This window comes from Gopherus evgoodei, chromosome 13, assembly GCF_007399415.2.
Source record: "Gopherus evgoodei ecotype Sinaloan lineage chromosome 13, rGopEvg1_v1.p, whole genome shotgun sequence".
Lineage (NCBI taxonomy): Eukaryota > Metazoa > Chordata > Testudines > Testudinidae > Gopherus > Gopherus evgoodei.
In genome coordinates this window covers 30,378,007-30,405,439 of record NC_044334.1, presented here as the reverse complement: position 1 = coordinate 30,405,439, position 27,433 = coordinate 30,378,007, and the positions used below count along the sequence as shown (strand labels likewise).

The 27,433-nt window shown below is 51.3% G+C and overlaps 1 protein-coding gene across 2 annotated transcripts in view; it reads left to right on the top strand.

The window, feature by feature from the left end:
• Window positions 1-27,433, top strand: part of DTX1 (deltex E3 ubiquitin ligase 1) — a 105,463-nt gene that overhangs the window by 28,922 nt on the left and 49,108 nt on the right. For both annotated transcript variants that reach the window (XM_030583118.1, XM_030583119.1), the window contains one exon: window positions 25,200-25,881. In XM_030583118.1, coding sequence (XP_030438978.1) covers window positions 25,200-25,881 — 682 coding nt within the window. The remainder of the gene's footprint in view (window positions 1-25,199; window positions 25,882-27,433) is intronic.

Sequence of the window (27,433 nt, the reverse complement as noted above, 5' to 3'; positions counted from 1 at the left end):
CTCAGCCCCTTCCACCAGCACCAAATTCACTTTAGAACAAGTAAGGCGAGTGAGCGAAATGGTGGCTAAGCCAGTGTGGGCGTTGGTGACTGTGAGCCTGCTGGTGCCAGGGCAGTTAGCAGAGCTGCACGTGTATTTCATTTCCTCTGTTTATATGTAGATGAAAACAATTCTAGCAAGAGGCGAGTAATACTAAATTGGCATCATTTTCATTACTGCCGCGAGAGCAGGTTGTGTCCAGCGGGATTCCAGCACCCTGGCCTTTCTTTAACCTTTCTGCTTCAGCTGCCTTGTCATTTAGGAGAGGGATTGTTACTGTGTCTGCTGTGTACAGCCAGAGGATCTTTATCATTTGTTCTGGTTGGAGGGAAGGAGATGGAAGCTAGGGCGGAGGGAGGAAACGCAAGGTGGCTGATTGCTTGGGAGAAGAGGCAGAGGAAGAGAAATGGTGGAAAGGAAGAGGAGAGAGTGAATGAGAGAGCAGAGGAGGAGAGCGAGACAGGGATGGTTAAACCAGTGCAATTTCTCTACATAGAGCAGGCCAGCAGCTTGCACCTGCAGGCCCTGGAGGGACGGGGGAGAAAGATTGTTCTGTTCCTTTTTATGAATGCTTGAGGCGGTTAGCTAGGCAGATTGACAGATGATGGGTGTGAAGCATGGGGACAAAAGTGTGTACATGGGGTTGAGTGGATGGATGGATCCACATGAAGGGAGTTAGGTAGCTGCTGAATGGGAAACTGAGGCAGTGGCTGCGAAAAGTGGGGCCCTGAATTCCCAGAAATAGGGTCTAAAGTTAGGCTCCTAAATCCACTTGGCTCTCAGGAGTGGGGACTGCTGGGTGCTCGGCACTTTGAGAATCAGGCAGGTGCCTTGCTTTGGCCAGAATCGCATTGGGAAAGGCAGCCTGGCAACATGCTGGAGGCTGCAGAGCCAGGACTCCTTGGCCCACAGGGCAGCAGGGTATGACCAGGCTGCACGAGGGAAGAGAGGTCCTGGCGTGAGAAGCAAAAGCTGCTGTGACGAAGGCGTCTGATGTGGGGCACACATAGTGCCCCTGCTTCTGAAGGAAGATGAGAAAGGCCACGTGCATGGAATGCAAGCTGGTCTCTGAGCTGGAGGGAAAGATGGAGGGGCCTGAATGGCAGCTGAAGTCACTGATGAGCTAAGCCAGACAATGACTGGCGAGAGAGACAGAGCAGGCCGAGGGTATGGACCCGCCGGATCGGCGGGCAGCAATCAATCCAGCGGGGGTTGATTTATCGTGTTTAGTGTAGACACAATAAATCGACCCCCGAGCGCTCTCCCGTGTACTCCACAGGGCGAGAGGCGCAGGCGGAGTCGACGGGGGAGCGAGCAGCAGCTGTCGATTCGCCGCAGTGAAGACACCGTGGTGAGCAGATCTAAGTATGTCCACTTCAGCTACCTTATTCATGTAGCTGAAGTTGCATAGCTTAGATTGATTCCCCCCCCAGTGTAGACCAAATGGGAGAGGTGGAAAACAAAGGAAGATAAAAGGATGTGGCATCCAGGAGGGCAGCAGACGGGAACCGAGTTGAGGCAGAGGTCTGACAGGCAACAGTCTCCTTCACTTCGATACCTGTGATGGCCAATCCACTCCGATGGCGGATCACACTAATGGGCACCAGTGACCTGCAATCGCTGACAAGACTGACAAGGGAGATGCAAGTAGCCCTTGACTGATGGCTTGGCAGCGTAGTGGATTCAGGGAGGATAGGTATTGTGGGGCATCCCAGGGATCGATGGTGGGGTCTCATCTGGTTCATCAGTGATCCAGAAGAGAATACAAAGAGCACAGGCAGATGATATGAAATGAGGAGATTTTGCGAAGAGGGGAGAGGAGGAAATATACAAAAATACAGAAATACGGACAGGAAGCAACGAGAGATCTTCACCTTGAGAACATGTGGCTGAGAGCTCTGGGGAGGAGCAATCTGGAACCTCACTGTTGGATGAGAGGGGAGCTGTGATGCTGAAGAGACCTAGGGATGATAGCAGGCAGCACGTTAGGTACGAGTTTGCAGTGTGATGTGACTGGTAAAAGTTTTGCAGGCTGATACCGTGAAACCAGGCAGCAACTGTCCCTCTTTCTCCAGTGCTAGAGCAACCCCAGCTTTCCAGAAAGGTATCAACAGGCTGAAGAGTACTCAGAGGAAAGTGACAGAAATGACCAGGGGCTAGAGAGGAGAGTTCCAAAAGGAAGTGTGTACAGCTTGGCTAAGTGCCGTAGAAGGGAGACATGAACTGCAGAAGGGAGAGGAATTACTGGCGGTGGAGCAAGGGGATGTTACTAGGAGTCCTGGGCTGAAAGCTAAAATGGGCCCACTTGATTATTTATATTCCAGTAGCTCCTAAAGGCTGCAGCTGAGCTGTGGGCCCCATTGTGCTGGGCACCGCACAGACACAGAAAGAGGCAGCCCAGCCCTGAAGAGCTCACCAGAGTGGGAACAGAGGTACAGATCATGGAGTGAGGCACCCCAGGCCAGTGGTAGGGTGGGGAATAGAACAGAATCCAAGCCTTGTGACTCCAGATCCAGTCCTTACCTGGGAGAGTGGATTGCGTCTCCGGGATGGCTGTCAGCAAAAACATCCTGAGAAGGAGATGCATTGATCTCCCAAAGGAAAACAGAGAGAATCCCCTCACTAGGAACATAACAAAGCAATGTAAAATCTACTGCAGGGAACAATCCCGCACTGGCAACCTGACGGAATGGACTGGATGACAGAATAGATCTATTTTCTCTCCAGTTTCCATGGATGAAATTTATCCCCTGATAAATTCCATTGATGTCAGTACGCAGACCAGAAACTATCTGTCCATCTGTCTGTCTGTCTAATGCTGGTGTCACTGCTGTACCAGCCTGCTGGCATGGGAGAGGAGGTGGGTGAAGAAGGGAGATGGTAAAAGGAGGCTGCGTCTGTGCCCTGGATGATTTTGCTTTCAGACTGCGGGGGTTGGGTTGTGCTATGGCTGAGGTACCATGCAAAGAGATTAGTGATGTTTGAGCTTTTTGTTTCTCCTTAAGCTTCAGGCCCTGCAAGTTTCTGGACTTCTTTGTGCTCCCCACAAGATAGAGGGCTGGCCGGTTGCCATTGCTAAGTCCCCATGCCAGGAGAGTGTTCAAGGGGCAATCAAGTGGCTGGCTCTCTGGCTAGAGCTGTAGGCCAGGGACCATGAGAAGCACTGGCTGTGGTATCACACATGGTGATGGAAAGACTCCCCAGTCAGACCAGGCCAGTCTAATGTTCAGCCACTTCCCTGAAGGCACAAAGCTGCTCAAGGGCAGAAGCCCACAGTGCTTTACAAGCAAATGTTCAGCACAGTCAGAGCAAGGAGCAGCGCTTCGTCACCTCCCCCCTTCCCCGCCAAGCTCGGGTCATATCCCACCCTCCTCTCTTGGGGGGTCCTGGCGGGGCAGGGACTTGCCATCCCATCCTAACCTGGGTGATAGTTTTCACACAATCCTGATTGCAGCCCACATGTTAAAGAACGTCCTGCACCCTGTGCAAAGTACTGGCCCCTTTCTCCCAGATCCCCCGTTCCAGAACACTGGGGGGAGGGAGCATCTCCATCAGTAAAGCTCAGCCAGGTGATGATGCTCATGGTGTGGTCGCGATATCCGCAGCGCTGCTCTCGCTGCTCATTCTTAGCACAGAGAGCTACCAGTTTACTCTGGTCCCCAGCAGCGTCTGTATTACCCACATCCTGCTGTTCTCTGGCAGTGGGACTGTGATTTACCTTTCATCCCGACGGCAGCCATTGTGCCACTGGGGTAGTTCAGAATCGCGCCGTGGCTGGAAAGGATCCAGGCACTCTGTATTTTTAGATTCCAGTAGCACCTAGAGACCCAGCCAAGATCCTGGGCACCGTATAGGACCATTTTCATTCAGTCCTAGGCTCCAGGCATTTATGTTTCAAGTACATAAAAGGTTGTTACAAGCAGGGCCAGCTTTAGGAAATACGGGGCCCAATTCTAACAGTTTCGACAGGGCCTCGGCAGGGATGACTTTAAAAAAAAAACACATTAAAAAACACATGGGGCTTGTACTCACCGGGCGGTGCTCTGAGTCTTCGGCGGCACTTCAGCGGCGGGTCCTTCACTCGCTCCAGGTCTTCGGCAGCACTGAAGGACCCGCTGCCAAAGTGCCGCCGAAGACCCAGAGCAAGCGAAGGACCCACTGCCAAAGTGCCGCTGAAGACCTGGCGCACTGCCAGATGAGTAAAAATTAAAAAGGCGCCTCTAGCCAGGGAAGGGATTCTCACTGGGCACGGGGCCTATTGGGGGGAATTGGTGGAATAGGCCTAAAGCCGGCCTTGGTTACAAGGAGGAGGGAGAAGAATTGTTCTCTGTAACCTCTGAGGGTAGAAGAACTCCACATGGAGTCCTCCTGAGGGTCGAAATGACAGTTTGGACCTATACATTGAATGCGTCCGCCGACGTGCACAGGCAGAAATTGTGGAAAAACAACATTGCTTGCCTCATAACCTAAGTCTTGCAGAACACAATGCCATCCACAGCCTCAGAAACCACCCTGACATTATAATCAAAGAGGCTGATAAAGGAGGTGATGTTGTCATCATGAACAGGTCTGATTACCAAAAGGAGGCTGCCAGACAACTCTCCAATACCAAATTCTACAGGACACTTCCCTCAGATCCCACTGAGGAATACACTAAGAAACTGCACCATCTACCCAGGACACTCCCTACACTAACACCGGAACAAATCAACATACCCTTAGAGCCCCGACCAGGGTTATTCTATCTACTGCCCAAGATCCACAAACCCAGAAATCCTGGAGGCCCCATCATCTCGGGCATTGGCTCTCTCACTGAAGGACTGTCTGGATATGTGGACTCTCTACTGAGACCCTATGCCACCAGCACTCCCAGCTATCTCTGTGACACCACTGATTTCCTGAGGAAACTACAATGCATTGGTGACCTTCCAGAAAACACCATCCTAGCCACCATGGATGTAAAGTCTCTCTATACAAACATCCCACACACAGATGGAATACAAACTATCAGGAACTGTATCCCTGATGATGCCACAGCACAACTGGTTGCTGAGCTCTGTGCCTTTATCCTCACACACAACTATGTCAAATTTGATGACAATATATATCTCCAGATCAGTGGCACCACTATGGGCACCCGCATGGCCCCACAATATGCCAACATTTTTATGGCTGATCTGGAACAACGCTTCCTCAGCTCTCGTCCACTCACGCCCCTTCTCTACGGACGCTACATTGATGATATCTTCATCATCTGGACGCATGGGAAGGAGACTCTGGAAAAATTCCACCACGATTTCAACAGCTTCCACCCCACCATCAGCCTCAGCCTGGACCAATCTACATGGGAGGTCCACTTTCTAGACACCACGGTGCAAATAAGTGATGGTCACATTAACACTATCCTATACCAAAAACCTACCGACCGCTATGCCTACCTTCATGCCTCCAGCTTCCATCCCGGGCACACCACACGATCCATTCTCTACAGCCAAGCACTGAGGTAAAACCGCATCTGCTCTAACCCCTCAGACAGAGACCAACACCTACAAAATCTCCACCAAGCATTCTCAAAACTACAATACCCGCATGAGGAAATAAGGAACAGATCAACAGAGCCAGACATGTACCCAGAAGCCTCCTACTGCAAGACAAACCCAAGAAAGAAACCAACAGGACTCCACTGGCCATCACATACAGTCCCCAGCTAAAACTCCTCCAACGCATCATCAGGGATCTACAACCCATCCTGGACAACGATCCCACACTTTCACAGGCCTTGGGTGGCAGGCCAGTCCTCGCCCACAGGCAACCTGCCAACCTGAAACATATTCTCACCAGTAACTGCACACCGCACCATAGTAACTCCAGCTCAGGAACCAATCCATGCAACAAACCTCGATGCCAACTGCCCACATATCTACACCAGCAACACCATCACAGGACCTAGCCAGATCAGCCACACCATCACCGGTTCATTCACCTGCATGTCCACCAATGTAATATACACTATCATATGCCAGCAATGCCCCTCTGCTATGTACATTGGCCAAACTGGACAGTCTCTACGGAAAAGGATAAATGGACACAAATCAGATATTAGGAATGGCAATATACAAAAACCTGTAGGAGAACACTTCAACCTCCCTGGCCACACAATAGCAGATCTTAAGCTGGCCATCCTGCAGCAAAACAACTTCAGGACCAGACTTCAAAGAGAAACTGCTGAGCTTCAGTTCATCTGCAAATTTGACACCATCAGCTCAGGTTTAAACAAAGACTGTGAATGGCTTGCCAACTACAAAAGCAGTTTCTCCTCCCTTGGTTTTCACACCTCAACTGCTAGAACTCCCTGATTGAACTAACCTCGTTATCTCTTCTTGCTTGCATATATATACTGCTCCTGGAAATTTCCACTACATGCATCCGACGAAGAGGGTATTCACCCACAAAAGCTCATGCTCCAAAACATCTGTTAGTCTATAAAGTGCCACAGGATTCTTTGCTGCTTTTACAGATCCAGACTAACACGGCTACCCCTCTGATATCTGAGGGTAGGACAAGAAGGAATGGGCTTAAATTGCAGCAAGGGAGGCTTAAGTTGGACATTAGGAAAAACTTCCTAACTTCTCAGCGTGGCTAAGCACCGGAATAAATTGCCCAGGGAGGTTGGTGGAATCTCCATCATTGAAGATTTTTAAGAGCAGGTTGGACAAACACCTGTCAGGGATGGTCTAGCTCAGGGGTAGGCAACCTATGGCACAGGTGCTGAAGGCGGCACGTGAGCTGATTTTCAGTGGCACTCACACTGCCCGTGGCCTGGCCACTGGTCCGGGGGGCTCTGCATTTTAATTTAATTTTAAGTGAAGCTTCTTAAACATTTTAAAAACCTTCTTTACTTTACATAGAACAATAGTTTAGCTATATATTATAAACTTATAGAAAGAGACCTTCTAAAACCGTTAAAATGTATGACTGGCACGCGAAACCTTAAACTCGAGTGAATAAATGAAGACTCGGAACACCACTTCTGAAAGTGCTTCTAGATAATACTTAGTCCTGCCATGCGTGCAGGGGACTGGATTAGATAACCTCTCGAGGTCCCTTCCAGTTCTATGATGATTCTATGATCTCTGCTTAAAGCCCCTCTTCTGGTGTTTCTCCCCCATGCTGCTCTGCCAACTCCCCTTAACGGGAACCTGCTGTCCCAATCCTGCATCCTCCTCCAGCTCTTCCAATGGCATTGGCTGCTGGGCTGCAGCATCCCCTGCTGGTTTGCTCCCTGCTCTTAGGTGCTTACTGTATAAACACACAGGTGTGATTCTGTGTTTCACAGATGGTGAACTGAGGTCTTAGAGCCAGATTTGCAAAGGCATTTAGGAGCCTAAATATCTTTGCAAATCTATCCATTGATCCAACACCCATTGAAGTCAATAGATCAGCACCTGCCTGCCCTCGACTTGGCCAGGGCACACACAGAGGCAGGAGGAGGAGATGAAACTAAACTAGATCCCCTGATTGCCAGTCCAGCACCTTTACAAGACCTTCATGTAGGAGTGGGCAAACTTTTTGGCCCAAGGGTGACATCTGGGTATTGAAATTGTTTGGCAGGCCATGAATGCTCACCAAATTGGGGGTTGGGATTTGGGAGCGGGTGCGGGCTCTGGTTGGGAGTGCGGGCTCCAGGTGGGGCCAGGAATGAGGAGTTCAGGGTGTGGGAGGGGGATCTGGGCTGGGACAAGGGGGTTGGGGTGTGGGGGTGAGGGGTCTGGCTGGGGGTGCGGGCTGGGGTGGGGATGGGGATGAGGAGTTTGGGGTGTAGGAGGGTGCTCTAGGCTGGGAACCAAGGGTTTGGAGGGTGGGAGAGGAATCAGGGCTGGGGCAGGGGGTTGGGGCACAGGGGGAGGCTCAGGGGTGCTGGCTCCGGGTGGCGCTTACTTCAAGTGGCTCCCAGAAGCAGCGGCATGTCCCCCCCTCTGGCTCTTACATCGAGATGCGGCCAGGTGGCTCTGCTGTTTGCTGCCCCATCCACAGGAGCTGCCCCTGCAGCTCCCATTGACTGCAGTTCCCGGCCAATGGGAGCTGCGGAGCACGACGCATGGGGCAGGGGCAGTGTGTGGAGTGGAGCCCCCTGGCTGCCCCTATGTGTAGGAGCTGGAGGAGGGCCATGCTGTTGCTTCTGGGAGCCGTGCAGAGCAGCCCCCGACCCTGCTCCCCAGCTGGAGTGCTGGATCGGGGCAAGCCCCCGACCCCGCTCCCCAGCGGGAGCTCCAGGGTCGGATTAAAATGGTTGGTAGGCCGGATCCAGAAAACGTAGTTTGCCCACCCCTGCCCTAGTGCCTGCTCTTGTGCTCTGTTGGCTCAGACTCCATCAGGCCCTTCTGCGTCCACGGTCCCTAGAGTTTGCTGAGTTCTTGTTGAGTTCAACTCCAGTTGCTGCAGACCTTTTAGCCCCTTGTGAGCCAGGGGCAGAGAATTTCTGGGGAGCCCTCCCAAGTGGAAGAGGCTGATATTTGCCACCTCCCGTCCTCACGCTGATTTGTTGGTGCAAGGCCTGTCCTCCAGTTTTTGATGCATGCTCCATTGAGTTTAACAGCACTTTGGTTTGAAAGACATTGGCAGAAGGGCCTGGTGCAGCTGGTGTCTGGGAATTTAAAGGGCCCATCAGGAAACAGAGAGCCCCCCACAGTGCTCCTGCAATAGATGCAGTAACCTCACCAGCTACAGTGAGTAACTCAGCTGAATGGAACAGGGCCCCAGAACATGTGCATCAAGCCAGCCCCGAGTAACCCACCCAAAGTCCTGTCTTGTCCCAGACTCTGGGAAGGATCCAGCTTTTACCTGACTCCCACTCTCTGGGCAGCCTCCCCGGTGCCATAGTGAGTGACTCAGTTTGCAATTATGGTTCTGCATCTGTATCGATCCAGGGAGACCGGGGGCAGTGTGCTGCTGGAGAAGCCAAATCTAATATCCTCCTTGACCTCTTGTGTTCATTAAAGGTTTCCTGGCAATTCACGCCAGCGCCAGTGTGTTAAATTCCAACTGACTAAAGTTCAACCCAGGTAGCATATTTATGCCAATCTCATATTTCCCCTGTAGACTCAGCTGGGAAGTAATTGGTCACTTTCCCTCTTAAAAACCTGCTGGGGCAGAACAGGTGGCCCATTCCACTCCAGAGATGGCTGCATTTCAGTGCTGGGCTAGCACAGCCTTTGGCTATTGGAAAAAACGGAGCTAGCGTATGTTGGCACCACTGCCCTCTACTGGATGGGCTCTGCAGTGCACGACTGTGGGTCACAGTCCCTCTCCCTCTCCCAGGGATTCCTTAGCTCAAGTGTTAGGAGTTGTTGAAGTAGGAGGGTCTGTGTTCTGTCCATGGTGTTGCTGTCGAGTTCTAAGTAGCCATCGGGCATAGCATAGTCACAGCCATGCAGTGTTGCTAGAACTAGAGGGGCTGGGGGTATTGCTGCACCCTCTGGCTCGAAGTAGTAATAACAATCCAAATACATGGTTTCCATCATCAGCACCGCCACCATAAAATTGTTCTAGCACCCCTGCAACCATGGACTTGTCCTACTACTCCCGAGGTATTTGTTGTCCTGGTGGGAGCCTTCTTCTATAAGATTTCCAGTCAATTGCCTAAAATAAAGGGGTTTTGACCTTCTGGGTGCTTATTATCCAAATGGAATCTCCAAACCTGGTCTGGTTTGTCCATCACTAGTTGACGCCTACAGTCAGGATGAGACAGGTCTACAATCCTGCACTCCTTGCTGTGGCTAAGTCCCCACTGGCTTCTATGGCAGCTTTGCCTGAGTAAGGACTGCAGGATCAAACCCACTCCCCTTATACACACACTGAACCCAGGTTTTTTGTGCCTAGCAGGGAGTCCCAGCTCAAGCTGCTGTAGTCCTTCTGCAGGGCAGAGAGCCAGAATGATAGCCAAGCCAGCCCCTTTGGAAATAAACACCACAGCAACCGCTAATGTACAGCTGTTTAGCTTCATGAGTCTCCGGGGAGGGATGCCTAGCTAACAACGCTTCAGACATAATTATTGATGGCACACACAGGTTGCTCTTACATTTGCAGTGTCAGCCTCGGAGACAGAGGCAGGCGCAAGGGAGGAGTAAAGACAGAGGAAGGATTGCAGTGGGGGCTGTTGTGAGCTGGCCTGCACAGACTCTTTGGTAGGGGTCTGCAGCACTCCATCTCAGCTCCCTGTTGCCAGGCAGGCAGGGCTCCCGGCCTGGTGCAGAGGAGCTCTGCCGTGCAGCCTGATGTTTGATTGGGAAGGGGTTCTTTTCGCATGTGCAATTAGAGCCCTCTCCAGTGGGTCTGCGCTGTGCGAATCAGAGACATGTTCCTTCATGTGCTGCGTCGTGGCCGCGTTGCCAGCTAATTGCATGAAGGATGCTAATTGCATCAGCTGCGCCACAGCTCTGTGCTGCTGGCAGCTGCAGGCTGTTGCAGTGGTGGCCTCTTGATTCACCTGTGAGGCCTGGGGAATAATAAGGGGATTTGTGTTCATTGCTCCACTGATCCTGGCGTGTGGGATGTGGGGGGGACCTGTGAAATCCCATTCCTAGGCCTCAGGGATCCTCTCATGGGCCCCATTCTCAAGTCCTGGGAGACTCCACTCATGATGCCCATTCTCAAGTGCTGGGAGGCCCACGCCTCCCATGGCAGGAGCTGGGGACCCTCATTTCCATGCTTCCCAATCATAGGCATTGCGGGTGCCCCTGGGGCCGGCCTTTGGTTCGGGCAAACGGGGCGAAGGCCCAGGGCATCTCTGGAGCTGGAATGCCCCTCCCCCACTGCTCTGCTGCAGCTGTTCCTGCCCCCTGGGCTTCGAGCCACCCCCGCCAGCTGCTCCCAGGAGCTTCCTGTTTGCTGTGCAGGATGGGGTGTGGACTGATGTCAAGGTGTCCCCCTCTTCCCGCTCATGTACCCCATCTCTGCTGAGCTGGGGTGGCGGGACAGGGGTCAGGGTGGGACAGAGCTGCTGGCTGAACAAGCCTTCAGACTGGGGAGTGCTGCTCTGCTGAAAAGGGCAGCGGGCTGTCTCTCGCACACTCCCCCCGCACACACAGTCTCTCAAATACTCTGTCTGTCTGTCTCTCTCTCACACACACACACGCTCTGGATCTGTCTCACACTTCCCCAGCGTGTACACATACTCTCTCTCTCTCTCTCTGTCACACACACAGATACACTCTCTGTGTGTCTGTCTCAGACTTCCCCAGCACGCACATAAACACTCTCTCTCTCTCTTATACACAGACACACACAGAGACACACACAGTCTGTCTCACACTTCCCCAGCATGCATACATACACTGTATCTCTCTCTCTTACACACACACACACACGCACACACACACACACACACTCTCTCTCTCTCTTATGCTTACATTTAATTCTTTGAGTAGTGAGTTCTAAAATGTCTAACTTGTCCTGGCTGCAATAATTATCATTATTGCTTTTATTATTATATTGTGCTTTGTCATTCATTACTTACAGTGGTACAATCAAATACTAGTATCCTTCTAGAATGTAACGTTAGCTTGTACTAACCTTAGCAGTGCCAGTTTAAAAACATTAGCTAAACACATAACTTTAGACGCTGGGCAGATGAAGGTCACTTATTTTCAAATTGTGTTTCTGTAAAATAACTTAAAATTTGCATGAAAATAAATGCATTTCCAAGTATGATACTAATAGCAAGGATGGAGTCAAATGTTAGTGAGTCACATACTTGATTGTGATCGGTAAACATAAATGCCAAAATAATTAGAAAACTAAATTCCCTTTCTTAATAAAAGAGAAAAAAGCCCTTAATCACATATGTTAAAATTAAGCATGTTTTTAGTGGAGTGAAAAAGCATTGACTAAAATAGAGTAGATAATGACAATAACACAGAGTGTGTCTGTTAGAGAAAGTCAGCAGATTTGAAGCAGATTTTATTTTTATTTTTAACTCTACTAAAGATAGTGTACAAAGTATTACATGTGTGTTTCTGAGATCTGTGTAACAGCTTCAGAACTGATACCTCAAGGTTTGGGGCTGGGACTATTTTGCCATATTATTGCCTGATTGTTCAAAATTTACATATAAATGTGGCTTTAACTGGAGTCTGTATATATTTTCTTTCTTTATATAACAATTAGGTACAGTGCTCCTGTCCTCAGCTAATTCCTAACTTCTTATCTGGAAAAAACCCTGGAGTTTCAGGTGCCCAAGTAGCCCCTGGAATCACAGTTAGTTTCCTGCCACGCCCCAAAATCAGAAATGGTGCCGCTGTGTGCGTTGGGCCACATGCTGAGCACCAGGCACCACAAGCCACAGCAGCCGCGCAGAAGTCAGAGTGGCAACACACCATATCCCAGGCCACTCTGACTTCTGCGCTGCTGTGAGCAGTGGCGTGGCCTTCAGAGCTGGGTGCCTGGCAGCCGGTTTCAGGCTGCCCTGCTAGTGCTTAATTTTGTGCCAGGGCTGAGCTCTGATACCTCTTTCAACACAAATTAAACACTGAGGGAGGCAGTGGGGCCCAGAGCTGATGGGGTGGGAGGGAGATGAGAAGCCCAGAGAGCCCATGGGGGCTAGGGGTGATGGTGGGGGGGGAGTCCAAAATACAAGTTCACACAGGGCTCCCAGGGCTCCTGCTGTCACTGCACAAACCCTCACTGCACCAAGGTTGCGACATCCAGCCCACAAGTCCAGCCTCTTTATGTGCTGAATGCATGAAGGCTGGGCGGGCTGCTCTGGTGGAGGGCAAAACTGAAATAAACCTGGATCTGGAGTGCAAAGTACTAGTCTTATCCAGGAAGCAAGTCTCCCCTTCTCTGCCACTTTGCATATGGCTAACAGGTTTGACCAACAGGGAGTCCTCATGTGGGGCGAGTAAACTGCAATGGCCAGCCACCCTGTAATGGATCCTGAGCTGAGTCCCCAAAACACTGGTTGCTTAGGCCTGTAGTTATAACCGCGTTCTGGTTGTGACATTCTCCTCAGCCTGGCTACAGCTCACACAGTCATGCTATGTCTGCACAATGGCATTTCTAACCACACAAACGTGGTGGATAGAAAGCTGGCTAGATTGTCGGGCTCAATGGGTAGCGATCAATGGCTCCATGTCTAGTTGGCAGCGGGTATCAAGTGGAGTTGGTCCTGGGGCTGGTTTTGTTCCACATCTTTATTAATGATCTGGATGATGGGATGAATTGCACCCTCAGCAAGTTTGTGGATGACACTAGGGGTTTGGCTACACCTGCGAGTTAGAGCACATTAAAGCAGCCCTGGGTGCCCTAACTCATGACCCGTCCACACTGGCAAGGCACTTGAGTGCTCTGCCTGCATGGCTAGAGCGCTCCTGGTAATCCACTTCGGTGAGAAGCATAACGCTTGGTGCGCCTCGGGTGAAACGCCTGGACGTCAGTGTGAACAAGATGTGGAATTACTGCCCTCTGATCGGCCTCCCATAATCCCCTTAAGTCAAGTGGCCACTCTTGTCATTGTTTTGGAATTGCTGCAGGAATGCGGATATCAAAGCAAACCATTAGTGTGGAATGCTATGTGAGAGAGAGAGTGGTGAGGGGGAGAGGGGAGATCTGCTGCTGTCTGAACTTACAAGACAGCATGCTGACATGCTCTCAGCCCCCCCCAAACCTACTCTCTGTCCTCCCACATGCACACAACACACTCCCTATTACACTCCACCTCCCCTCCCCCCATTTGAAAAGCATGTTGCAGCCACTTGCATGCTGGGATAGTTGCCCATAATGCACCACTCCCAATGCCACTGCAAGTGCCGTAAATGTGGCCATGCCAGTGCGCTTGCAGCTGTCAGTGTGGACAGACTGCAGTGCTTTCCCTACTGCGCTCTGTGAAGGCTGGTTTAACTCAAAGCTCTCTGCAATTGCAAGTGTAGCCATGCCCTTAGCTGGAGGGAGAGGTAGATACGCTGGAGGGTAGAGATAGGATGCAGAGTGACCTAGACAAATCAGGGGATTGAGCCGAAAGAATTTGATGAGGTTCAACAAGGACAAGTGCAGAGTCCTCCACTTAGGACGGAAGAATCCCATGCACTGCTACAGGCTGGGGACGAACTGGCTAAATGGCAGTTCTGCAGAAAAGGACCTGGGGATTACAGTGGACAAGAAGCTGGATATGAGTCAACAGTGTGCCCTTGTTGCCAAGAAGGCTAACGGCATATTTGGCTGCATTAATAGGAACGTTGTCAGCAGATCGAGGGAAGTGATTATTCCCCTCTATTCAGCACTGGTGAAGCCACATCTGGAGTGTTGTGTCCAGTTTTAGGCCTCCACTACAGAAAGGATGTGGACAAATTGGAGAGAGTCCAGCAGAGGGCAACAAAAAGGATTAGGGGGGTGGGGCACGTGAATTATGAGGAGAGGATGAGGGAACTGGGCTTGTTTAGTCTGCAGAAGAGAAGAATGAGGGGGAATTTGATAGCTGCTTTCAACTACCTGAAGGGGGGTTCCAAAGAGGACGGATTGAGCTCGGCTGTTCTCAGTGGTGGCAGGTGACAGAACAAGGAGTAATGGTCTCAAGTTGCAGTGGGGGAGGTCTAGGTTGGATATTAGGAAACAGTGTTTCGCTAGGAGGGTGGTGAAGCACTGGAATGGGTTACCCAGGGAGGTGGTGGAATCTCCATTGTTAGAGGTTTTTAAGGCTCAGCTTGACAAAGCCCTGGCTGGGATGATTTAGTTAGGAATTGGTCCTGCTTTGAGCAGGGGGTTGGACTAGATACCTCCTGAGGTCCCTTCCAACCCTGTTAGTCTATAATTCTATGATTCTAAGTAGAGCTGGCGAGTCCCACCCTACCATGCTACCTTGCCTTGTGTGCACCAGTGCATTCTGGGAAAATCTGAGTGGTTAAAGGGCCTGATTCTCCATTGTCTCTCCCTTTGTGGAGTCATTTATATCTGGGCAAAAGTGAGTGTGAAAATGCTGCCAGGTTACCTGCTCTGCACAGGAGTGAAGAGCTGCCCATTGGCATGTCCTTGTGCTGATGATGGGCAGCAGGACCAAGCAAACCGACCACAGAGGCGCAGTCAGAAGGTTCTGTCTAGGCTTCACAACAGGATAACATCCATGTGCCAGCCTGGGGCTCTGGCAGGGTGTTGGCACTAACTTACTTAGAGTCACCCATGCCAGGAGCTGGTTACAACTGGTTCAGTTCTAGCCTCTCCTATCAAACCGCCCCCCCCCCCCCACACACACATACACGCTGCTCCACCAATAGCTATTCCCTTTAGGCTGGGCTCCAGTCACGCTGCTCGGTTTTGACAGCCATCTGGCCTGTCCGATCCAATCATTGTTTTCCCCTCGGAAGGGCAGGAAGCCTTGTGACAGCCCGGTGTGCTGGGGCTCTTCCTCTGTGGATTTGCACAGGCACTGAGGAGGGGGTGACCTCTACCCTCTGTCGGGCTCTTCCCCGATGATGTCATTCTGCCTCTTAGCTCACTTCCCATTCCACATCTCCAGCCAACCAGTTAGCAGATTCCTCTGGAGGTCACAGCTGTCTCCATGAGCGCACCCCCCTCCCTCGCCCTCCCAGCCACAGAGCCTTTTGGATCTTCCACAACAGCAGGAAAAGGGGAAAGTTATAGTTCAGAGCAGAGATGCGGGGCCAGATTCTGCGCTCAGTTACACCAGCTTTGTCGCACTGACGTCCATGGGGTTACTGAGACTTTCCCACCAGCTGGTGGAAATCTGACCCCGTGAAGCCAACACATTTTACTCCTGCGTCGCTGAGAGCACAGTCCGGCCCATTGGCATTATTCAGGATTTACAACAGTGTAAATGGGATCAGAGTTGTATAACTGTGGTTCTTTAGGTCCACAGCTTTGTAGCAAGCTTGATGTCCTCACGTCCCCTCCGAGCCCTCGGAGGGACCCAAATGTAGCAGCAACTGCTGCTGGAGGGGCAATCACACCTCTTGAGCATCTCTCAAATATTGGACAGTTGCCACCTGCTTGCTGTCCTGTCTGGACTCGTTAACACTGAGCTGGCTGTAATCTGGAACCTGTGCTGCTTAATGGTAATGGCCAGAGACTCCATGTTGTTCGGATTAATAACCAGACCAATGCACACTGCTTCTTGCCGCACCAACTTGGCCATCAGCTGCAGAGATTCGAGATCTCAAAGCCGAATAGTGTTCAGCCCAACGCCAGCGACAGCTGCCTTTATCCATTAGCCAATCAGTGCAAATCCTGAACAACAATGGCGACAGAACACAGCCTTGCTGAACACCGGTGGAGATAGGAAACCGTGCCATGTATCTGCCACTGAGGCAAACACAGCTTTCTGTTCCACTGTCGAGCATGTCTATCAATGACACTGGCCGAAACACCTCATCAGATCCCACAAATTCGCTCAATGGACTGAATCAAAGGCCTGGTGGAAGTCTGTTTAAAAAAAAAAGTGCTGCTCACGGCATATGAAATTCAACCGTTTTCTCAAAAAGCTATGCTTTCAGTGGCTTTCGTGGCATGGACGTATTAGAATGGAAGCCGAATGAATTTCAAAGTGTATATACCAAAGAATGCTGCTATATGGCCTGCAATTGTGTGGATGTCAAAAGCTTTGATGGCCAGAGAAGATTTCCCGGTGATGGACACAAACTGAACCAGACCACTGCAGGCTGCTTGCTGGAGACCAATCTGCAGGGTGCTCAATTTGCAAGGAGACCACATCCTTCTGCAATTTGCCATGAAGATGATGAATTGGAATGAGAATCTGACAACAATTACTCCAGATTTACTAGGGTTTTCATGCCAGCAGAGTCTGGCCCAATGGAGTTACTCTGGATATACACCATTGTAACTGAGATCTGAAATCCTGAACCCCACCCCAGCATGTTGTGCCACTACATCATGCAAAGGAACTGGGAAGCTGGTGTAACTGGGAATGTCCAGGGGCCTACACCACCCACCTTCACAGCCCACAGCAAAGGGTGTGTATGGCTTGTCCCAATAACCCTTTGGTTGGTAGAACTTGGAGCAGCCCTGAGGCTGCTCTAGATTGCCCTGGGGACTGCGCTTCCTCCCCACAGCTCTAGGGATCATATGGAGCAGAACTGTATTAAAGCCGCTTTTACCGTCTCTCCCCACCTCAGCTGCACCAAGCAGAGGTGTGGCATAGTGAGGACCTAACCCAGTAAGGGCCATGTTACTCCCGATTTCTCTCAATGTAACAGATCAGAAATTAGCTCAGTGACTCTGCTTGGGTCTACTGACAAGAAAGAAAACAGGGATATTTTACAGCAAGCTCCCATTCCACTGTCCTGATGCCATTTGTGCAGGCTGGCTTGGAGGGGCTGGAACTGGGAGATTGCTTTGTTTTTAATAACATTTGCTTACGGAGCAGATTTTTATTATTGTTTCAAAGCATGCTGACACTTTCTTTTAAAGGGAAACACGTTGCCAAAGTTACAGCTATAACAGAGCCAAGAGGAGGATTTAACCAACTGTGTGTCTGGGAAACAGCTTGTTCAGGAGCTGGCAGCCGGCTCTCACTTCTAGGCTGAAAGCTGACCCCCGTTGGTTACGCACGAGAGATGTGACCATTTCAGGGCTCCTCTGGGGAAGGACTTGGGTGGGTTTAGCGCATTCCTGGAGAAGGGGCATTGGCACTGATTTGGCAGTCTGCCATCACTGTCATCTTGTTAGTACATTTATGTTTCCCAACAGCCTTGTGTTAGCTCCATTTTTATACATAGGGACCTGAGGCTGAGAGACTAAGGCCCTGCTCCTCCAAGCTAGTGCAGAGTGAGGCCCCACAGCTAGTCAGCGTCTGTGCTCGCTTAGCGCCCAGCCAAGCTAACGAAGGCAGCTGCCTGCGGTAGGATGCCTAGCTGGCTACACCGCCTGGCTGGCTGGAAGAGTCCGCAGACCGACTCTTAAGCCAGCAGCAGCAGCAGTTCGGTGGTTGCTCAAAGCGTTCACCTTCAGCAGTGTTAGCATCTGTTCCGACCCTCTCCCAGCCTTGACTGCAACTTTCTTCCTGCTTTCCCTGACTCCCGGCCTCGATCCCTGGCTCGGAGTCCAACTTGACCCTTGGCCCTAGCATCCGGCTTCTGAATCTTGTTCTGACTCTCAGTTCTGTTTCCCAGCCCCAACGCCTGCTCTGACCACAAGGCGTGACTGCCTATGTCTTGGTCCCTGATGCTAGCTCCTACTATAATCAAAGACCTTTGAGGTTCTGGGCCTACCTGACTTGCCTGAGGTCACAGGAACAGTGTGTGGCAGTGCAGGGACTTCCCACCAGATCTCCTACGTGTTAGGCTAGTAACATAACCTTCAACCATCCTTCCTCTCTACAGAGAGGCTATAGCTCTTGGGCAAGGCCTGGAAGGGAGAGTCTAATGGGTTGAAAACTGAAGGGACATTCAGGCTTGAGCTGAGTCTCTGGTGCACTTATCCTGGCATAGCCATACTGCAGACCCTCCTAGTATGGATGCTGCTTATACTGGCAAGAGTTCTTTTGCTGGCATGACGGGTTCCGCTTCCCTGAGCAATTTGTGAATACCTGGAGGATGAAGGGGTGATCACTAGCAGCCAGATGGATTTACCAAGAACAAATTATGCCAAACCAGCCTGATGTCCTTTTTTCAACTGGTTGGTGGATAGGGGGAATGCAGTGAACATCATATACCCGGACTTCAGCAAGGCTTTTGATGACATTCTGATAAGTAAGCTAGAGAAATGCTGGCTCAGCAGAACTACCATTAAGTGGATACATAATTGGTTAAACAATTGCAAACAAAGAGTGACTATTCATGGAATGATGTCAAATTGGAGGGAGTTCTCAATGGGGTTCCACAGAGTCTGTTCTGGTGTTGTTTAACATCTTTGTTAATGACCTGGGTGTAGGAATAGAGAGAATACTGATCAAATGTGCAGAAACTAGAGAGGATCCAGAGGGTGAATGACAAAGATACTCAGTGGGATGGAATGCAGCCATACGAGCAAAGGTGGAAGGAACTGGGTATGTTCAGTTTGGAAAAGAGGAGATGAAGGGGGGGCATGGTATCGGTTTTCAAATATTTGAAAGGTTGCAGTTGTTCCCTGTTCACACAGAGGGCAGGACAAGCGGCCGTAGGTTCCAACTACAGCAGAGCAGATTTAGATTAAATCTCAGGAACAACTCCCTACTTGTAAGAACAGTTGGCCAATGGAACAGACGCCCAGGGAGGCTGTGGAAACTCCTTCCCTGGAGGTTTTCCAAAGGAGGCTGGAGCCATCTGTCTGGGATGGTTTAGACACAACAACTCCTGCATCTGAGCAGGGGTGAGACTAGATGACCCTTGCGGATCCTTCTAGCCCAGTGGTTCTAACATCATGTTGGTGCATCACATGCAGCACAGTTTACAACAGTGGTGGTACCACCGGACTGGGGCTCCTGCAGCACCTGTCCAATTCTCCCCAATTCCCTTGCGGAGAGCAGGAGTTTCTCAGTAGAGCAGGTTGGGAGTTTTCTGATGAAATGGTTTCATTGGAAAATGCCGATTCCTCAAACCCAAAATGTTTTGCAGACACATCTCGGAGCTGACAAACTTTTGTGTTTTGGGGGGTTGCTGGAGAACCTGAGCCTCCAGGGTCCATGCCTCTGGGGCAGCCTCAGCTCTAACCAGCTCCCTGCTCCCAGAACTGCAGCAAGAGCTCGGAAGCCTTGAGAACCCCAGCTGGGTACACTTGCAGGGTAGATAGACCCACCTGAGGGACTTGGCAGCTCTGGAAGTCTCAGCTCAAGCTCGGACTCTGAGTTTTAGAGTCTCGTGTCCCAGTCTCTCCCCTCATCGGGCTCCTCATCCAGTTCTACTCCCCCTAGTCTCTGACTCCCCGTCTGCCCCCAGTGCTCCAGCCTCCATTCTAAATCTCCTTGCACAAGGAGTTCCAGCCTCCTTCACTTTTCCGCTCCACCAGCTCCTTGTCAGAGCTTAGCCTTCCCCTGCTACCGTCACGCTGGCCCCTGGCCCCAGTTTCCTCGTCCGGACTGTCCCAGTCTCTTCCCCCACACCAACCTGACTCCTCACCTGATCTTTAGCTCCCTCCCACGCCTCAGTTCCCAGGCTCTACCCACCAGGCTCCTTGTCAAAAATCTGTTCCTCTCCAGCCCCGCCACAGCTCCAGCTCTTGTCCCTAGCTGCATTCAGATCAGGCTGCCCCTCATTCACGCTGCCTGCATGCCAGCAGGGTGACCACTGAGAGGTGACAGCTGCCTTGAGCATCCAAGAGGAGCAATTGCATCTAGAAAATCCTACTCCTCCCTGGGGGCCTGACCTGGAGCATGCTCTGTAGGGATGGTGCATGTGCAGTCTGCACTAGTTCTGTGGGTCTGGAGCATGCTCAGTGCAGACGCGCTCTGCAGAGAATTTAGCTGCCAAACTCTAAGAAGTTTCTGTTGAGTGTGTGTGCATGGGAGCACTACAGCTTCTCAACCAAACGGTTGTAAGAACTTTTTTTAACATGAACAAAATAATGTATTTCCCCTTAATCTTGTTCTCAGAAACAGCTGAGCCATTTCTGCTAAAATCTACCCTAAAAAATCAGCCTAAGGCAGACTCCTGGCATGGGAAATCTAATGAAGCTGGAGTTTGGCAAAGGTCTTAGCAACTGAGAACAGAATTTTATAATAGGAAGTGTCAGAACTCTTAAGAGCAGGTGGCGCCACCAGATTGCAGGATTAGTCAGTGGCAGTGATCAGTGATCAGCCAGTGGATTTATTGGCTAGCTGCCAGCATAGGCAGGGCCAGTGATTGAAACTAATCAGGTTGCCTCCCTGCCCTCAGCTCCGCCTTTCTCCTTGTCAGTTATCCCTCCACTGGAAGGGCTTGCAAAACCCAGTTCCGGACCAGGCTCTATGTTCCCACGTGTGAACTGCTGCTGTTGGAATAACCTCTGGCAAGCCCAGTTCTCCACCCCTCTCAGCCCCTTCAGAGGCCTAGTCCAAGCTGGCCAGTGCAATAGCATCAATAATTCTATCCGAATGGATGTCTGCTTCTCGTTACCCCTCTCTCTGCACCCCGAACAAGGCGCAGTGCATCCCAGACAAGGCGCAGCGCACCCCGAACAAGGCGCAGCGCACCCCGAACAAGGCACAGCGCACCCCAAACAAAGCGCAGTACACCCCGGCTGGAAAAGGAGGGCCGGGGCTAGGAGATTCCAGCTAGCCAAACACTCTGATCATTCGCTGCTTGGTAAGTGTTTATAACTAGAGAAGGGACCAAGGACTGGTGCAGCCGTCAGATCTGTGTCCTAAGTTAGGTCTCAGCTCTCCCCAAAGCTGAGGCCTCTTTGGATCCAGGGTTTGGTTCAGGCTGGTCTATGCTGAGACCACTTGGCCAAGGAGGAACCTGAACTCTCCTCCCAAGCTGTCTCTTCAGTTCACGTGGAAAGACTCGTCTTCCCCTCCAGCCAATGATCCACACAATCTCCTCTGTAACGAAACAATCCAGCCCCCCAGCCAAGACTCCCATTGCCCTGAACCCTGCTCATTGTAACTCCCCAACAACTTGGGGCGTACTGTTGCCTGCTGCATAGGAGCCTGCAGAAAGTACTGGCACTTGCCTGCAGCAGCTGCACAGCTCTGTGACCCTTTTGTACCAGCCATGCCACATCCAAATGAGCTGCATTGCAGAGAGGAGGGCAGCAGCTTTTCACAGCCAGCCTCCACATCCTGCCCTCTTCATCCATCACTGCTCCCTCCCGTGTGGTACTACCTAGACAGAGCAACCGGTTCGCTCTCGCCCTCATTTTCCATAATCTATCTCTCTCTTTCAGTCTCCTTTGAAGATGGGGGGCGGGGGGAAGAGAAGGAGACCAGAAAATGTGGGTGCAGGGTGGAGTAGTAAGGGTGCTAGAAACATTGATCTGGCTAAAAGAACAGGAGGACTTGTGGCACCTTAGAGACTAACACATTTATTTCAGCATAAGCTTTCATGGGCTACAGCCCACTTCTTCAGATGCATAGAATGGAACATATAGTAAGGAGATATATACACGTACAGAGAACATGAAAAGGTGGGAGCTGCCATACCAACTCTAAGAGGCTAATTAATTAAGGTGAGCTATTATCAGCAGGAGAAAAAAAACTTTTGTAGCGATAATCAAGATGACCCATTTCGGACAGTTGACAAGAAGATGTGAGGATACTTAACATGGGGAAACAGAGGCAATTTGTGTAATGACTCAGCCACTCCCAGTCTCTATTCAAGCCCAAATTAATGGTATCTAGTTTGCAAATTAATTCCAGTTGAGCAGTTTCTCGTTGGAGTCTGTTTCTGAAGCTTTTCTGTTGCAAAATTGCCACCTTTAAGTCTGTTACTGAATGGCCAGAGAGGTTGAAGTGTTTTCCAACTGGTTTTTGAATGTTATGATTCAGATTTGTCAGATTTGTGTCCATTATTCTTTTGATCTGACTGATTTCCTTTCACTTAAGGCCACGTCTGCCCAGGGATTTCAGCCACTAGTGGAGCTGCATTGGTACAACTAGCTAGTGTAGACATGGTTGAAGGTGGGGCAGCCTGCTCCAATCCGAATCATGTTGTGATGGTGTAGCGTGCCTACATGAGGGTTGGCACAGGTGCAGCTATGCCAGTGGCTGAAATCCCAGTGTGGACAAGGCCTTGATATTAATACAGTCACCAGATTCCTGTGTTCACAGAAGCTCACTTGGGTTTCCAATGAAGCCAAGCGACAGCCATGGGTATCCTGCCAAAGGGGATTCAGGGCACTATGTAGTCTGTCTACACTGCGGTCTAAGGCGTGATGGCAGCTGGGGCTGACACACCCGCGCTAGCTCTAATCTAGCTAAAAATAGCAATGGAGATGTGGCAGCATGAGCGGCAGCACGGGTGTAAGCCCAGAGTCTCAGGTGTGCTGCCTTGTTTCACACTGAGGCAACAGTTCCCTAATTACTGTCCTTTCCCACAAAAATTGAGGGAGCGGAAAATAATGAAGAGGACAGGTCGCTGATTCAGAGGGTTCTGGATTTCTTGGTAAATGGTGCAAGCAAACTGTTTGTATTTTCATATGGCTCTGTGTAAATGTATACACCTAGGAACAAAGAATGTCAGCTGTACTTACTGGGTGGGGGACTCTATCCTGGGGCGCAGTGACTCTAAAACTGATTTGGGGGTCGTGGTGGCTAATCAGCTGAATGTGAGCTCCGGGTGTGACACTGTGCCCAAAAGAGCCAACGCAGTTCTGGAATGTATGAACAAGGGCATCTCAAGTAGGAGCAAAGAGGTTATTTCACCTCTGTATTTGTGTGACCACTGCTGGAATCCCATGTCCAGTTCTGGTGCCCACAGTTCAAGGCGGATGTTGATAAATTGGAGAAGGGTCAGTAAAAAGCATGGGCTCTGAGACCCTCCACACTCATGGGGTCTCAGAAGCTGGGCTTCAGACTGAGCCCAAACATCTACACCGCAATTTTTAGTCCTGCACCCAGAGCCCCCCAAGCCCAAGTGAGCCGACCTGGGCCAGTTGTGGCCTTGCCACGGGTCTTTTATTGCAGTGTAGATGTACCCAAAGAGAAGGTTCAGGGGTGACTTGATCACAGTCTATAAGTACCTACATGGGAAACCAGTATTTACTAGTGGGCTCTCCACTCTAGCAGGGAATGGTCTAACATGGTCCCATGGCTGGTAGTTGAAGCCAGACACATTCAGACTGGAAACCAGGTGTACATTTTTTGATCAAGTTGGAGCCTGATGTGGTGTGTGTGTGGGGGGCTCCATGGCCAATGGCTTATGCAATATGTGGGGGCCTTCTGTGGCTTGTGTGGTTGGTAACGGGGAAATGGAATCTTTCACAGGTAGGTCACTGACTCTAGCTGATTCAAAGTGCTGGTGTTCCATAGCTTGTGTGGAGTGAGTTTGTTCAGACCATTTCCTAGGGCTCAGGCATTGAACCCACAAAACCCATTGTCGCTAGTTAACACATACTGGCTCCTGGTTGGCAGCTGAACCAAGCACTGAATGACCCAATGAGACTGAACCCGCTCCCTGTTCCAGGTTGGGCCCCCCAAATCAGGGCTGAGCCCCACTAGGGTGGGAGAACCATGTTCTGCCACTCCCTGTGCTGACCTTGATGCCCAGGTGCTGACTTGGTGCTCTGTTACTCCAGTGCAACTCTGGATTCCAGTGGAATTACCCTGGCATCAGCTTGGAGTAAAGCCAGGGTAACCCCATGCCTACCCCGGGGCGAGGGGCGGATTGGGCTCAGGGTAGAGTGGGTTTTGCTTCCAATAATTCTAGAGGGCCAGAATCTCAGTGGGTGTAAGTTGGTATTGCTGCATTGAAATCAGCTGTGATTTACACCATAGATTCATAGATTCATAGATTCTAGGGTCAGAAGGGACCAATGTGATCATCTAGTCCACCCCCCTGCACAAAGCAGGCCACAGAACTCTACCCATCCACTTCTATAACAAACCCCTAACCTATGCCTGAGTTATTGAAGTCTTCAAATTGTGGTCTGAAGACCTCAAGCTGCAGAGAATCCACCAGCAAGTGACCCATGCCCAACGCTTCAGGGGAAGGCGAAAAACCTCCAGGGCCTCTGCCAATCTGCCCTGGAGGAAAATTCCTTTCCGACCCCAAATATGGCGATCAGCTAAACCCTGAGCATGTGGGCAAGACTCACCAGCCAGCACTCAGGAAAGAATTCTCTGCAGTAACTCAGATCCCATCCCATCCAACATCCCATTACCAACCACTGGGCATACTTATCTGGTGATAATCAAAGATCAATTGCCAAAATTAGACTCTCCCATCATACCATCCCTTCCATAAAGTTATCAAGCTTAATCTTAAAGCCAGATATGTCTTTTGCCCCCACTACTCCCCTTGGAAGGCTGTTCCAGAACTCCTCACACCAGCTGAGGATCTGGCCCTGATGGGTGTAAAAAGCCCAGGGTGATAGCTGGGAACAAGCTCTGCTCAAGTGTTAGGAAAGCCAGGGCTTGAAGGACCATCCCAGTGTATGAAATCCTGTCTCACCTGGAGAAGTCTCCCAGGCTGACCTGGATTGGCCAGGCTCACCTCGGAGGGCTCTATTCTTCACTCGAGCTAGTGTGTCTGACCCATGCAGAGGAACTTAACATCCCTTTTTTGTGTTCTTCCTTCCCCCAGGGACCATGCGCCCAGTGAGGAGGAACTTCTATGACCCCTCCTCGGCCCCTGGGAAGGGGATCGTGTGGGAATGGGAGAACGACAACAACTCCTGGACCCCCTATGACATGGATATTTGCATCACCATCCAGAATGCCTATGAGAAGCAGCACCCGTGGCTGGACCTCTCCTCTCTGGGCTTCTGCTACCTGATCTACTTCAATAGCATGTCACAGATGAACCGGCAGACGCAGCGGAAGCGCCGACTCCGGCGCCGCATGGACCTGGCGTACCCACTCACCATGGGCTCCATCCCCAAGTCCCAGTCCTGGCCTGTGGGCACCAACTCCGGGCAGCCGTGTTCCTGCCAGCAGTGCCTTCTGGTCAATAGCACCAGGGCAGCCTCCAATGCCATCCTGGCCTCGCAGCGGAGGAAGGTGTATGTGGGGAACAGCAATGGGACTCTGACTGTTCGGCAGAGCAACACTTTCAACGGCACAGCATTGTGGTCTGTGGGCACCATGCCAACTGGGGGGACAGCTAAGATGGAGCAGGTCCGGTCCCCTAGCGGCATGCAAGTGACCACCTTCTCCCGAAGCCAGAGCGCTCCCACTGGCACCCAGCTTCCTGGGCAGAACAACCTGAACAGGCCTGGCACGCAGCAGGTTGCAATACTGAGTACCAGGGCCTCCATCCCACCAGGGTAAGGATCCGTACCTCTTGTGGCTTCAGTGGCGAGGCAGCGGGGGTAGCTACTGAAGGGCAGATGTGGAGCCAGGTCACATTATAGGGCTGTTAAAATGGTCCAGTGCCCCTCAGCCATAATGCCTATGGTGATATATGGCCTGCATGTTTATGTAGTCTGGGATTCTCTGCCCTGTTGCACTCAGAGACCCACAGCTCTCATCTGGAGCAGACGCACCCTCCTGAGTAGATGATGGAATTCAGTTTCTGTTCTTTCTAACATGATTCTCTTCTCTCTTACGCCTGGGTAAATCAGGAGTGACTTCACTGGAGTCAGTGGCGTCACACTGGGGTCAAGCCAGTATAAGTGAGAGGAGAACCAGATGCCTGGTGTCCGCTATGCTACTTGGCTAGCGGAGTCCAAACCTGGCATGGAAGGAACACCCCTCCCTGGTGGGATTCAGTTTTCATGTTCTGTCAATCTTGATAACCCTCCTCTGCTCCACCAATGGCATCTAGCCCTGTCCTGGGGGGAACCCCGCCATTCCTGAAGGTGACGTGGGGATTCTGTGCCTTATAGATCAAATATATTGAGAGAGCAATTCCATAGCCATGACTGCGGACTTGTGCAGACACTGTTCTATGTGATCACATGTCACCTTTTTCCAGGCTTCCATCCTGTCCAAAGAGGGGCCTATGTCACTTGGTATTTCCTGGAGGGGGCTCTGCATTGTTCTTTAGATGTGTTCGTTGTCAGAGAGCCTGACATTCCTGACTAGCTCCACGCAGCTCCCCAAGGGCCCATACACGGTGCTACACCCCTCCCCTACTTCCAGTGGGGAAAGCCAGGATGAATTCATGGGAGGGCTTTCCACATGGAACCAGTAACAGACCACAAGAGGAGGGCCAGGGTGGCTGGCACCAGGGTGAGATGGGAACGGAAGAGCTGGGTGTGGTGGGCAGTCCTGGAACTCGACAAGAATATAACCTAGTTGAAGTCACCCTGGCCCCATCAAGATCCATCTGTTCCCCTCTCCTCCTTGTCCTTCTTCCCAGTAACATACACAGTCCGGTCTGGGCGGAGGAAACCTCCCCCCTTTTGAACTGCTAGGCCCGTGGGCATGGTAGCCATCCTGTGCCTAAGTGGACTGTGTGGGGTCCTTCCTGGGCCCCATTAGTCCAGTCAAAGGGGTCATTGCAGATCCACTCCAGCCCAGCAGCTCATCCCACCTCCGCAGGGTGCTCAGCCCCACGTGGCCAGGAATGTGGAGCGCTGACCATAGACCCGGCTCCAGGGCTGGTGGCTAGTGAGAACAGGGACAGGCTGTGCTGGAGACAGCAGTTGGTATTTCTGAGCAGCCCTGATCTGGCAGGTGCTGGCCCGGGTCAAGGGGAGACAGAAAGAGCTGTTGTTCCAAGGAGGATATCAGGCGCCGTGCCCTGCCGTGCAGCCTTGCAGAGCCTGGGCCATGCAACCAGCAGCGGCTCCAGGCACCAGCGCTCCAAGCACATGTCTGGGGCGGCAAGCTGTGGGGGCGCCCTGCCAGTCCCTGTGAGGGTGGCAGTCAGGC